Source organism: Diabrotica virgifera, chromosome 8, assembly GCF_917563875.1.
Source record: "Diabrotica virgifera virgifera chromosome 8, PGI_DIABVI_V3a".
Taxonomy (NCBI): domain Eukaryota; kingdom Metazoa; phylum Arthropoda; class Insecta; order Coleoptera; family Chrysomelidae; genus Diabrotica; species Diabrotica virgifera.
The window spans coordinates 88,520,556-88,536,097 of record NC_065450.1 but is presented as its reverse complement, the minus strand read 5'-3'; the positions used below and the strand labels follow the sequence as shown (position 1 = coordinate 88,536,097).

The 15,542-nt window shown below is 37.0% G+C and overlaps 1 protein-coding gene across 1 annotated transcript; it reads left to right on the top strand.

Annotated features, from left to right (window-relative positions):
* Nucleotides 1–2,522: 2,522 nt before the first annotated feature.
* On the top strand, nt 2,523–3,305 carry LOC126890205 (uncharacterized). The gene has a single exon (XM_050659058.1). It carries the CDS (start codon nt 2,523–2,525, stop codon nt 3,303–3,305), a length of 783 nt encoding a protein of 260 aa, XP_050515015.1.
* Nucleotides 3,306–15,542: the final 12,237 nt, after the last annotated feature.

Sequence of the window (15,542 nt, the reverse complement as noted above, 5' to 3'; positions counted from 1 at the left end):
TAAAACTGGAGAGGAGGTTAATACACTTATTAAAATTGTGATTAAATCTAATTAAAAACATAACACCACTATAATAAAATAATTAAGCCACAAACTGTAAAATAAGTAAATAACAAATTAATTTAATTGTCAACTGTCAGTTATTAAATATGACAAGAGAATTGACTGACAGCGACATCTCTGGATTGGAATGGTAACTAATTTGCTGTCTTGACCTTGACAATTTAGGTGAAACGTCTATGAGTATGTATGGTTTGTGACCAAAGTTCTTATTGCAACTTTGCTCATCATGCCACAGCTGATTTGATCATTGGGTGCATTCAGCAGACACAATCGCTAACTAATCGATTAGTGATTTTCTGCTGAATGCCACATAAATTGTGACATTCAGCATGTAAATCACAAATCGATTACTAATCGATTAGTTAGCGATTGCGTCTGCTGAATGCACCCATTGTCAAAACCAAAACAGGTGATTTTAGTTTGGTGAGCAAACTTTGACTTGTCTAGAAGAATTTCTAGAAGATATTTCTACCAAAGTAAATTTATATTTTAACACATTGCGTGCCACGTTGCTCATATATGAGAGACACAGATGTTCTAGCAAGGGCCACATTGCTCTTTTTTGATATACACACACGACTGACTTTCATTGCCGTGGAAATGCCATAGCCGCCAAGAGTATTATCCTAATTAAGGCATAGCATGCAATGTGTTACCTCCATTTAATATGTACAAAATGTACGGGTGTTTCTTTGTGCCACAGTTAGAATTCCATATACATATCGCATTTTTTTTTACCTCGACACCGTAAGGTGTGACAACTTTTTTTGACATTTTCTTGATTTCTATATAGCACATTATAGTTTTCACTGAAGATAGAGAAAATATTGAGCTTTCAGGTGGTATTTTTAAAATTATAATAAACCGAAAGTGTATGTACTATATCAGTGATGGGCAAAGTATGGCCCGCGGAAGTATTTAATCCGGCCCGCCAAGGATCTATTGACATGGATGGTATAGCTATAGCTTTAACACAAAATGCATTTTTTCTATAATTTTGGCCCTCCTATAGAATTTCTTGAACTGTGTGGCACCCCATTAAAAAAGTTTGCCCACCACTGTCACTGTACTATATCACAAAACATAAAAAGTGTCACAAAGTAGCCTCATTTTACAGTATGAAATATTTTATATTTTGTGACTAACCTTTTTCAGTTTCTTGGTTTTCTTCAAATGAATTTCCATGTTGTTTTATATCAGTATTTATGGGACATGTCTTCAAATCTAAGGAATCATATCTGTCCAGAATAACTTCTCTATTGGACTCCTCTTGAATTTCACATTTAATGCCTTCCAAAAGATCATAATCCAAGTCATTATTATACTCTATTTTTACTTTACACGTTTCCTCGCCAATTTCTTGTTTTACTTCCATTTTATTAAACTTGATTTGATTTATATGATGTATTCCAAAATACAATAGTAATTTTACATCCAAAAAGTGAGATGAATAAATGAAATAAATAAATGAAAATGAAAATAAATATGAAACAAGAAAATGACAATGACAATGACAGATGACAGCAGTGTTCCCAGATGACTTTTTTGAGGATCAGGAGGTGTCGCCACGAACGATCAGGAGATTTCAGGAGACTCGCTCGCCTCAAAAATTGGTAGAATTCTGTAGTTTCAGTCTTTACGTTTATAGATAGGCAACTAGATGTCGCCACGAAAAATCAGTAGAATCAGTTGGTGGACGCCTCCAATCAGCAAGGAGGGGGGTATTTTTTACGTTTATACTTATACATAGGTACAATACACAGAAAATAGCTGATTAAGTTCCATCTGTTGACTTTTGGGGGAAATGCAACTTTATAAAATCTGTAAGGGACTGCTGTGGCAAAGCTAGATGGCGGCTAAAGCATAAAAATAAAAAAAATAAAATAGGATAAAATTCTGAAAAATTCAAACTCCATACAAAACCGTTCATGAATCGTTACGCGCATGCGCAATGACGAATAATGCTGCGCAGTAACACATTTTTCGTTACTGCGCATCCTCGTAATCGTTCAAGAACGGTTTTGTATCGAGTTGGAACAAAACCAGATGATTTTCAGAATTTCATCACTTCATCAGGAGGTTTAAGGACGCCATCAGTAGATCAGTAGGCGAGGGTCGCCATCAGTAGGTCTCCTGAAATTTCAGGAGGTCTGAGAACACTGGATGACAGACACAGAAGGAAAATAGGCTGTGGCAGATTGACAGTTAGCCTACGACCACATATGTGTTGACCGGCTGGGGAAAGAAGAGGAGACGGATTGACGGACGTCTGTCAGAAGATTTTAGAAACTGAGAATACAACTGTCATAATTTTTCTTACTTGTTTTAGTATGTAGTTTGTTGTAAATTAACAAATAAAATAGTTTAAAGTGTGCCCCGACTACTTTGCAGCCCGCAAACCGGCCACATTGGTGACCCCGAGAAAAAGACTGTAAGTACGAGGATTTAAAGACAACATTATGACAGATAACGACCAAACAATGCCAAACGATAATGCTACACCATACGAAGGCAATGATCACCCAATAATTGCACGGGTAGGCATAAAAGCTCCAGAGTTTTGGCGCAATGAACCAGAACTATGGTTTCTTCGGCTGGAGGCGCAGTTCCGACAAGCCAAAATAACATCTGACAACTGCAAATTCGATCATACTGTTGCTAGTTTAAACAGTGACATACTAATAGAAGTGGCGGATATTGTAAAGAATCCAACTGCTGGCAATGCCTATACACAACTGAAAGCTCGCCTTCTCGAAAGGTATGGCATTAGCTCAGATGAAAGGATCCACAGATTAATGGAGCTCACTCTGGGTGACTTAAAACCCACTCAACTACTCCACAGAATGCAAGCTCTGGCCACGGATAGCATTAGTACACAAGTTCTAAAAAATTTTTGGTTGGACCGCCTACCACCTTCGGTTCGAAGTGTTATATCTGTTCTTGATGGAGATCTAGAAGAGCTTGCTAAGAAAGCCGATAAGTACCTCCGATGTTCCAATTTTCCAGTCATGGCTGTTACCGAAAGCCCTATCTTAGACAAAGCAGTGGCTGCATTGAATGACCAAGTGAGCGCTTTATCCAACAGATTAGCTGTAGCTGAAGAACGGCAACAGATTCAAATGGTCAAGAGTGCCAAGTCATCATCTGACGAGCAGTGTTACTACCATAGAAGATTTGGGGCACAAGCAAAGAAATGTACACCACCCTGCAGTTTTACAAAAAACGACGAAAGGGCGCAGTAATGGCGGCAACTGCAGCCCCTCACATACCACGCCGCCGCTTCATTACCGATAGTGTTCTCCAACTTCAGTTCCTTATTGATACAGGGGCAGACCTGAGTGTGCTTCCACGTAAAATCTGCACTGCGACTCGGCCCAGCACTGTATGCCTATATTCTGCCACCGGATCGTGCATCCAAACGTATGGGCAGAGACAACTTTCATTAAACCTTGGTCTAGACCAACCTGTAACATGGACTTTTGTAGTCGCAGATGTCACCACACCCATACTAGGAGCCGATTTTCTTACACATTATGGCATTAGTGTTGACATGAGAAACAAACGACTAGTAAGCTCAAATATGTCAAGCAGTATTACCTGTGTGTCTCGTCGTGTTAAAGTACCAGAAGTAGGCCTATCCACTGCCCATCCTTACGATCGTCCGGCAGCCACTATACCAGAGGATACTGAAAGGGTCCAGCACTATATTGAGACTCGAGGTACACCAGTATTTTCTAAACCACGAAGACTTCCACCAGATCGTTTTCAAGCTGCACGAGCAGAATTCAATGAGCTGATGCAGGCAGGCATTATCCGACCATCAAAGTCATCTTGGGCTAGTCCGCTTCACTTGGTTAAGAAGTCCAATGGACGATGGCGAGCCTGTGGAGATTTTCGCCGTCTAAATGCCATGACCAAACCAGATCGCTACCCAATACCGCACATCCAGGATTTTGCTAACCAGCTACATGGAAAGAGAATTTTCTCTTGTATTGATTTGGTACGTGCTTTTTACCAAATTCCAGTCCACCCGAAGGATGTACAAAAGACGGCTGTAATAACCCCCTTTGGACTTTACGAGTTTCTCCGAATGCCATTCGGTTTGCGAAATGCTGCCCAGACGTTCCAGAGGTACCTCGATCACCTTTTTCGAGAATGCCCATATGTGTATGTATACATCGACGATATTTTGGTTGCCTCGGAGACTGATACCGAGCATGAGAAACACCTGGCATCAGTACTTCGGATTCTGGAAGCAAATGGACTTCAAATCAATAAGGATAAATCAAAATTCCGTGAAAGTGAAGTAAACTTCCTGGGTGCCACGGTCTCCCCAACTGGCGTTCGTCCATTGCCGGCTAAAGTAGGCGCAATTCGTAACTTTCCACAACCTACGACCTATCGACAGCTACGAAGGTTTATGGGTATGCTCAATTTCTACAGACGTTGGTTACCAAATGCTGCGAATGAACTAATGCCATTAACCGACTTACTGTCTCAGCAAAAGAAAAAGAAGCAAGAACTGACATTAACACCAGCAGCTGCAGCAGCTTTCTCCAAAGTCAAAGAACTCTTGGCCGCGTCGACTGAATTGGTTTTCCCAGCACCGAATGCCCAATTGAACATGTCAGTTGATGCCTCAGATGTTGCCATCGGCGGTGTTTTGCAACAGCTTATAGGTGAACATCTACAACCCATCGCTTTCTTCTCTAGAAAGCTTTCTAAGACGGAGCGAAACTATAGCACTTATGACCGAGAGCTGCTGGCCATATTCAGTGGCATACATCACTTCCGCCATTTTCTTGAGGGCATGCCGTTTACCATTTATACTGACCACAAGCCTTTAACGTTTGCCTTCCAACAGCGACATGAGCGGCAGTCCCCACGACAGATACGCCAACTAGAATTTATTGGACAATTCTCGACCGACATTCGACATATTCAGGGTGCAGCCAATATCGTTGCCGATTGTCTCTCACGACCCGAAGTAGACGCTGTCACAACACCCATTACGATTGACTATAACCGGCTATCCGAAGCTCAGACTACAGATGAGACTCTCCAACAAACTCTGAACGATCCTGCTAGCTCCTTACAACTTCAGCGAATAGTTCTACCAGATAGCCAACGACCTATTTATTGTTCAGTCCAAGATGGTCGTATACGAGTTTATGTGCCAGCTGTGTTCCAGAGAGACGTTTTCCTGAAGTTCCACACGCAGTCCCACCCAGGACATGCTGCTACATTACGAATGATTGCCGAACGCTTTGTGTGGCATAACATGAATCGCCAAGTCAAGCAGTGGTCACGAGAGTGCATCCAATGTCAACGTGCCAAAATTGGACGTCACACTGTTACACCTGTGACACCTATAGGAATGCCAGACGATCGATTCGCACACATACATGTCGACATTGTGGGCCCACTTCCAACAAATCAGAACTTTCGATACCTGCTCACAATCATCGATCGTTTCACAAGATGGCCCGAGGCCATACCTATCTCGGAAATTACAGCCGAAGTTGTTGCGCAGAAGCTCCTTGAGGGATGGATATCTCGGTTTGGTGTGCCAGCAACCATAACAACGGATCGAGGTAGGCAATTTGAGAGCCACTTATTTCGCCAGCTCAATAGATTGCTAGGTGTACAACATATTAAAACCACTGCCTACCACCCACAGTCAAATGGATGTATTGAACGTTTCCACCGAACCCTTAAGGCTGCTCTCATCGCCGCGGACACAGTATCGTGGGTTGACGCCCTCCCTCTGGTCATGCTAAGCCTTCGAAACACTTTCAAACAGGACATTGCGTGTACAGCCTCCGAGTTAGTGTATGGTAAACCAATATGTCTCCCTGGACAGCTGCTTGTCCCTAGTGCTGCTACACCCGACGAGCATAGTTTTGTCCAACGACTACGTCAGACCATGGGAGCATTGCGGCCTATACCGACGAGCAACCACTCAGTCCGCACTGCCTTTGTCCATCCGGATCTGCAGACTACGAGTCATGTGTTTGTGCGGACTGATAAAGTAAAGCCTCCGCTTACACCTCACTATACCGGCCCATTCAGAGTGTTGGAACGAAGTGACAAGTTTCTAACTGTAGATGTCAAAAATGTTCCTCAGAGAATTTCCATGGACCGACTCAAGCCAGCATATATTCCAGCGGCCCAACAGGTACAGGAAGAACATGTATATGCCAACCGTCTGATGAGTAACACGGTCAACATTGCCGTTCGAAACCAGTAGGTTCTTCACTGGAGGGGAGCCCTGTGGCAGATTGACAGTTAGCCTACGACCACATATGTGTTGACCGGCTGGGGAAAGAAGAGGAGACGGATTGACGGACGTCTGTCAGAAGATTTTAGAAACTGAGAATACAACTGTCATAATTTTTCTTACTTGTTTTAGTATGTAGTTTGTTGTAAATTAACAAATAAAATAGTTTAAAGTGTGCCCCGACTACTTTGCAGCCCGCAAACCGGCCACAAGGCCATTCTAACATGCTGTCAATTTTAAAATCATTTCTGACAGCGGGAGCATAGAGGTATAGTATTTTTACTACAAAAACGTTATTACGTAGGTCAAAATTTTTGACGTAAGAGGACTGTCAAAACATTAGAATGTGACTTTTCATTATTGCCGTGTTTATAATAAACATAGCAATAATGAAAAGTCACATTCTAACGTTTTGACAGTTCTCTTACGTCAAAAATTTTGACCTACGTAATAACGTTTTTGTAGTAAAAATACTATATATATTCGCTGTGTCTAGGTACACGCTAACGTGTACGCAAATAAAAAAGTTAGGTACACGCGAATTAAACTTCATCAAGCCAGTGACGTCATTATTTAGCGTACGCAGTGACTTTATATTTTCGTACACGCTATTTTGATATGTTTATTGTTTGTTTGATAGAAAAATATTTGTTATTAAGGAGAGGGGAAGGGACGCGGAACTATTCAGATGTTTTAAACTTAATAATGTAATAAATCAATGTGTATATAAAAATATATTCACGTTAACAAAATAAATTTTAGTTGACATGAAATGTACAAAATATTGTTAAAGATTTGTTTACTACGTAAGTTAATTATACCAGTTTATAAACTATAAACCAATGCTGTTGTGTTTATTTCTATTTATACAGGGAATTGAACTTGTTACGATTTTCATAGAAAATATGTTATAGCTTTGTAAATACCCTATATAACATAATAAACCGTTATATTTCAGTGATGGGGAAGTTAAGAAGATTTCGAACATAAAATAATATATAGGGTGTCCCATTTAAAAAAACATAAGTTAGGTCTGCCACTATGTTATAGAACGCCCTGTAACATTTTAACTAATTTTGTAATATGAAGCTCAAGGTTTGCTACAATTTTTGTTATTAACTTTTATGGCTATATATTACTATAGCGGGTCTACTGAGCTTTATCACGCTAATCAATCGACCTGTATCTTTTATCTTAATACTTCTGCTATCGTTAATCATGAATTTTTGTCTCTTATCTTTTTCATACTGTTTTAAAATAATGTTAAACTCATTAAAAGAACTAAATAATGCTCCACATTCCATAGTTAATTTAAAAAAAACTCTAAACAAATAAAAAATAAGAAACTACTCATCAATATTAAAATGTGAACACAACGCGATTAGACAAATTCCAACACTCTGACTCTCTGACACACGCGGTATATACTTACCACAGCATACAGGCGGCTCAAGTTAGCGTGTATGCAAAAAACCAGTAACAGTGCACGCTAAATAGTGACGTCACTGAATTGATGACGTTTCGCGTGTACCTAACTTTTTTATTTGCGTACACGTTAGCGTGTACCTAGACACAACGATATAGATAGGTTTGTTCCAACATGAACTTTTGGACGGTCCAGAAACCGTCACGAAACTACTTGTACCGTTTGTTGTGCGCATGTTCGTAATTGTATCGCCCAGTTATCGTCCCATGACGGTAATCATATATTTGTCATATTTGTTGGTGACAGCTTGTGTGCTTTTAGTCGATCAAAGGCTCAAAAACTTTAAAGAATTAAATCCTAGTGCGCAAGTCAGTCCAACCAGCACATTATGCATTTGCCCGATTACTGAAATGATCATCACGAAACCGTCACCAAAAGATCACAATTCTTGTTGGAACAGTGGGAAGGACGATCCGATGACGATCATATTTTTGTTGGAACGGATTTTGTTTACTGCGCAGAAGCGTTACCGTTTCGTGACGGTTCTCGGTCGTGTTGGAACAAACCTATTAACATAGAGTGAGCCAAGTGAGCCTACCTTCCGCGCTTCCTGACGACAAGAGGTTTCTTCCAACACGACCGAGAACCGTCACGAAACGGTAACGCTCCTGCGCAGTAAACAAAAATATGATCGTCATCGGATCGTCCTTCCCACTGTTCCAACAAGAATTGTGATCTTTCGGTGACGGTTTCGTGATGATCATTTCAGTAATCGGGCAAATGCATATGTGCTGGTTAAAGGCGGCTGCACAATTGCCCGGAAACGGGAACGAGAACGGAAACGGGAACGGGAAAAAAGTTAACATCTACGTAAATTAATGTTGTAGATGCACAATAACGGAGAACGAGAAGCTGTCCGGTAACGGGAACGGGAAAGTTGACCATATTTTAACTTTCTCGTTCCCGTTGTATTCCCGGAACCAATCAGAAGGCAGTATTAAAAATACTGTCAAATGCCCAATAAAAATTTGTTATTAGAAGTGTGTCACCAAGTTTTAGTGGACAATTTTTATACATTTTGCAATAAAATAAATGACGAACGATTGATTTCTTTATTGGAAAAATGTCCTCATCCGTATGATTGATGTAGATCATAGTACGTACTTATATGGTAATTAGATACATAATAATAATATAAATATTTGAATGGATATGCTGTTTATCTTTATGCTGACAAACCTTTGTGATTGCACACATATTGTGTAAATTAGTTCCAAGATCATAAAAAACGAAAATATTAAAAGCTCGTCATCAAGTAAACCCATATTTTTAGAGTTAACAAACATTTTCTTTTAATAAAATTAGAAAAAGATCGTTCCACAAAATTTATTTTGAGAAGAAAAATAATTAACAGCACAAGTGATAGTGACACAAAACAGCTGTTTATCATTTGATTGTGAATCTGCTGATGCTTTCAGTTTCCGTTCTCGTTCCCGTTTCCGTTTCCGTTCTCGTTCCCGTTCCCGGTCAATTGTGCAGCCGCCTTTAAAACATGGTCAACTTTCCCGTTCCCGTTACCCGACAGCTTCTCGTTCTCGGTTATTGTGCATCTACAACATTAATTTACGTAGAGGTTAACTTTTTTCCCGTTCCCGTTTCCGTTCTCGTTCCCGTTCCCGGGCAATTGTGCAGCCGCCTTAAGACTGACTTGAGCACTAGGATTTAATTCTTTAAATTTGTTTGAGCCTTTGATCGATTAAAAGCACACAAGCTGTCACCAACAAAAATGACAAATATATGATAATAGGTTTGTTCCAACATAAACTTTTGGACGGTCCAGAAACCGTCACGAAACTATTTGTACCGTTTGTTGTGCGCATGTTCGTAATTGTATCGCCCAGTTCGTCCCATGTCGGTAATTTGGAAACCGATGTTGGAACGGTTACCTGACTGATAACTGATTTATCTATCAATATGTATATTGTTGTTGGTATATCCAATGATAAAAGCTAAAGACGTATGCCGTAGATATATTAATATTATGTGACACATGACAAAAGCTCTAAACAAATGACAATCAATGAAAAACCCTATTTCCCGATTACTGAAATGATCATCACGAAACCGTCACTAAAAGATCACAATTCTTGTTGGAACAGTGGGAAGGACGATCCGATGACGATCATATTTTTGTTGGAACGGATTTTGTTTACTGCGCAGGAGCGTTACCGTTTCGTGACGGTTTTCGGTCGTGTTGGAACAAACCTAATGATGGATAACGCTGTGTCTAGGTACACGCTAACGTGTACACAAATAAAAAAGTTAGGTACACGTTTAAACGTCATTAAGTCAGTGACGTCATTATTTAGCGTGTACTATGACTGGGTTTTTTGGTACACGCTAATTTGAGCCGCATGTATGCTGTGGTATTAAGTATCTGTAAGTATTGCGAGTGTCAGAGTTTGGTTAGAATTTGTCTAATCGCTAACCGCGTTATGTTTACACCGTTGACACTTTAATATTGATTTATAAAGAGTTTCCTTATTTTTTACTTGTTTAATGTTTTTTTTAATTAACTATGGAGTGTGGACAATTATTTAGTTCTTTTAATGAGTTTAACGACATTCTAAAACAGTATGAAAAAGATAAGAGACAAAAATTCGTAATTAAGGGTAGGAAGTAATAAGATAAAATATACGGGGCAATTGATTAGTGTGATAAAACTCAGTAGATCCGCTAGAGTAATAGATAGCAATAAAAGTTAGTAACAAAAATTTTAGAAAACTTTAAGCTTCATATTACAAAATTACTAAAATTAGTTAGAATGTGAAGGCCGCGTCTCACCATCAAATAATTTGATCAAACAGTTTGAGCAAACTTGACGAACTTGAGGAAGTACGTCAAAGTGACGTCACAATTGCAGTTTTTTTGAAATTTTAAAAATCTGTGCTCTCACTATCAGTCTAGTTTGATCAAATTTATTGTATTGAGTTGTCTAAGTTGTTTTTACTTTATTTAAAATTAAAATTTTTCATTATTATCCACAATGAACACTCAGGATGTGACGTCACTAACTGTCACTTTCAGTTTGCTCAAACCAGTTTGATCAAATTATTTGATCGTGGGACGTGAAAAATTTTTAATTTTAAATAAAGTACAAACAAGTTAGACGACGCAATACAAAAAAATTGATCAAACTAGACTGATAGTGAGAGCACTGCTGACCCGGCAGATTTCGTACTGCCTCAATAGATAAAAACAAACTTTTGTAAAGAATAAATTTAAAATAACCAAAAGGAATTCGTAATTAATAAACAAAAAATGCTCGATGTGAATGAGTTTTTATTATTATTTTTAATGAATTACACATGACGTTTGAAGTAATAAAGTTTAGTTAGAAGTAACAAAATAAAGTTTGCAGTGCAGCAGTTGCAATCTTAAATTTGTTTATCTTATAATGAATATAACAGCTTTATTTTATTTACATCAGCACAACCCTGTATTTATAATTGGGTTCGGGGTTGCCCAATTATATAGGTGTTGATTAAACAAAATAAAATAAAATTAAAATTAAATATCATTAAATAAAATGAAACAAAATTTCATAAAATTGAATAAAAGTTAATAAAAATAAATAAAACCGAATAAACTTAAATAAAAATAATAAATGAATTTAAAAAAATAATAAATTAAAAAAAATAGAATCTAATAAAAACAATTAAAAATTACAAAAATACCAAGTTTCTTGTAAAAGGTATATATTAAAATACCCTAAATAAGGGTCACAATACAAAACGTTTTCGGATTAAGGAATCCATCATCAGTGTTTAAAAGCCCTAAAATTAAGTATAACCTAATTAAATGAGATAAAAGTTAAAATTGACAGAGGTTTTCAAGAACAAGAGGTCATACTTACAAAATTTGCATGCCTGAGCCACCAAAATGTATCGGGTAAAAACCCTTTAAATGTAAATAATAAGGATGTTTTACATATTTATATAAAATTCATTGGATGGTATAGATAAACCTGGATGTTACCCAGGGCAACACAGGACTCTCTCTATCCAACCACGTGGAGAGAGTCCTGTGTTGCCCTGGGTAACATCCAGGTTTATCTATACCATCCAATGAATTTTATATAAATATGTAAAACATCCTTATTATTTACATTTAAAGGGTTTTTACCCGATACATTTTGGTGGCTCAGGCATGCAAATTTTGTAAGTATGACCTCTTGTTCTTGAAAACCTCTGTCAATTTTAACTTTTATCTCATTTAATTAGGTTATACTTAATTTTAGGGCTTTTAAACACTGATGATGGATTCCTTAATCCGAAAACGTTTTGTATTGTGACCCTTATTTAGGGTATTTTAATATATACCTTTTACAAGAAACTTGGTATTTCTGTGATTTATGGTATACAGCCAGCTACAGGAAGTTTATTTTCCTCCTGGATTTTTTTTAATTAAAAATTAATGAAATGAAATAAAATAAAATAAACGAAAGTAAATAAAATACTTAAATTAAATAAAATGAAACAAAATTAATTAAAATAAATACAATTTTATAATTTGCTGCTTTTTCTTTTCGTGTGCTCAGAACTTATCTCCTGCTTGCCGTTCGTCAGAAAAGCTCGGTAGAGATATTTTTTGAAAGTTTCGAAAAATTAGGAAATTCATATTTTGCCCAATTTAAGTTCAAAAGTTAAACAGTTGGACTTTTCTTCAATGAAATTTGTTGCTCGTTCTTCTTCTGTCAGAATATTTCTACGGCTTAAGATATTGTATTTTGGACACCGATTGAGATAGAAAAAAAATTTTAGTACGCTTCTGTACTGAAGCAAGGAGTACACTTACTTAACTTCGTATTTTTCACCTCATTATTGTGAGAGTTATGACGTCATACGCAACCCCCTTATGACGTAGAGGTATAAAATATAGATATAAACCTACTCCCAGTCCGGTCCAACATACCTGTCAAATTTCATAAAAATCGGTCAAGTCGTTTCGGAGGACTATGGCAACAAACACTGTAAAAAGAGCATTTTATACATATAGCTGTAAAAATTTTGGTGGCTAATAAAATGACAATATAAAACCGTATAAACCTTCCCTGAACTTCCACAAATAATTCAACATCAAAATTAGCCAAATCGGTCTAGCCATTCTCGAGTTTTAGCGAGACTAACGCACAGCAATTGATTTGTATATATAAGATGCTAAATTTTAGCTGGCTCTTAAAAAATAACGGTCAAAGATAGAAAAGTAAAAATTTAGGGTTGTATTTACCTTTGCCTTCCACATCACACAAAATTAAGAAAAAATAGTTTCACCAAAAAAATAAAAAAAGTATATTAGGGGGGCAGCCCCCGTTACGACGTACGGATATGAAAAATACATAACAACCTATTCTCGGTCCGGTCGAATATACGTGGAAAATTTCATAAAAATCTATTCAGTCGTTCTCGAGTTATGTGTTGGTAACTGTCACGACTTTCTTTTGTTTATATAGATGTAAAATATTTAAATGGCCATTAAAAAATAACGGTTAGTGATAGAAAAGTGAAAATTTAGGGTTTTATGTATCTTTACGTTCCACATCATATGAAATTAAAAAAAAAAGAGTTTGTCCGAAAAAATAGAAATAAATATCAGGGGGGCAACCCCCCTTAACACGCACGGGTATGAAATAAAGATAACAACCTACTCCCCGTCCGGTTGAGTATACTTGTAAAATTTCAAAAAAAATCGGTCAAGTCGTTTCGGAGGACTATGGCAACAAACACTGTAAAAAGAGCATTTTATACATCTGTACCGTAGAGGTAAAGGGTAGTATATCCATCTAGTGAAGTTTTGAGATAATGGGGAAATAAGATGAATTCCAGAAAATTATTGCAATCATTCTTAATCTGAAGACATATGAAATTATGTATTTATGTAATTGTAACGTTGTATATCAGTTAAACAGTATTGTCCTACTGTGATAAAAAATTTGTTTATATATTTGACAATATTGTGACTTAAGGTCTTTTGCCTCAGCATATACCAGCAGATAAAAAAGTGTAGAAAATAGTAAGTGCCTATATAAGCGCAAATAAAAACACAAACATGATAAAAAACATTTATTAACAATCGCTATCATCAACGTTTTTTGGTAACAACTAAATTTCTATTAAACTCTTGAAACTGACTGGGGATCCACTGTAAAACGATTAGTAAGTGATCCTTCTATTCTTTTATGTTATGCCTTTCGGTTTTTCATAATGTAGTGGTAACTAATGTACTAAGATTGGTCGCAGTTGCTTTTATTTTTTGTTACTGTCAACTATCTATCAAGTAAAAGTCTCTGTCAATCAAAGTGACTAACATTTGTATGGAGATACTGCTATTTACCAGGCGCGAAATAGCGCGCCCGATAAACAAATCCGACATCTGATGGAGTTACTACACTTTACCTCGTTCTCCAAAGGATATACTACTTTTTCTTATAAGAATATATAGGCCACCAGTAATACTTCGCATACCATCTTTTGCCACAAATAAAATTGGAACAAGTTAAGCCTAGCAAAAGTATTAAGTCCAAATTAGAAAAAAATGGAGTTACTACCCTTTACCTCTACGGTACAGACATATAGGTGTAAAAATTTAGGTGGCTAATAAAATGACAATATAAAACCGTATAAACCTTCCCTGAACTTCCACAAATAATTCAACATCAAAATTAGCCAAATCGGTCCAGCCATTCTCGAGTTTTAGCGAGACTAACGAACAGCAATTGATTTTTATATATAAGATGCTAAATTTTAGATGGCTCTTAAAAAATAACGGTCAAAGATAAAAAAGTAAAAATTTAGGGTTGTATTTACCTTCGCCTTCCACATCACACAAAATTAAGAAAAAACAATTTGACGAAAAAAATAAAAAAATATATTAGGGGGGCAGCCCCCGTTACGACGTACGGATATGAAAAATACATAACAACCTATTCTCGGTCCGGTCGAATATACGTGGAAAATTTCATAAAAATCTATTCAGTCGTTCTCGAGTTATGTGTTGGTAACTGTCACGACTTTCTTTTGTTTATATAGATGTAAAATATTTAAATGGCCATTAAAAAATAACGGTTAGTGATAGAAAAGTGAAAATTTAGGGTTTTATGTATCTTTACGTTCCACATCATATGAAATTAAAAAAAAAAGAGTTTGTCCGAAAAAATAGAAATAAATATCAGGGGGGCAACCCCCCTTAACACGCACGGGTATGAAATAAAGATAACAACCTACTCCCCGTCCGGTTGAGTATACTTGTAAAATTTCAAAAAAAATCGGTCAAGTCGTTTCGGAGGACTATGGCAACAAACACTGTAAAAAGAGCATTTTATACATATAGCTGTAAAAATTTTGGTGGCTAATAAAATGACAATATAAAACCGTATAAACCTTCCCTGAACTTCCACAAATAATTCAACATCAAAATTAGCCAAATCGGTCTAGCCATTCTCGAGTTTTAGCGAGACTAACGCACAGCAATTGATTTTTATATATAAGATGCTAAATTTTAGATGGCAATTAAAAAATAACGGCCAAAGATAGAAAAGTAAAAATTTAGGGTTGTATTTACCTTTGCCTTCCACATCACACAAAATTAAGAAAAAATAGTTTGACCAAAAAAATAAAAAAATATATTAGGGGGGCAGCCCCCGTTACGACGTACGGATATGAAAAATACATAACAACCTATTCTCGGTCCGGTCGAATATACGTCGAAAATTTC

Excerpts from the sequence above, each read along its gene's own strand:
- LOC126890205 (XM_050659058.1), top strand. The coding sequence starts at position 2,523 with ATGACAGATAACGACCAAACAATGCCAAACGATAATGCTACACCATAC.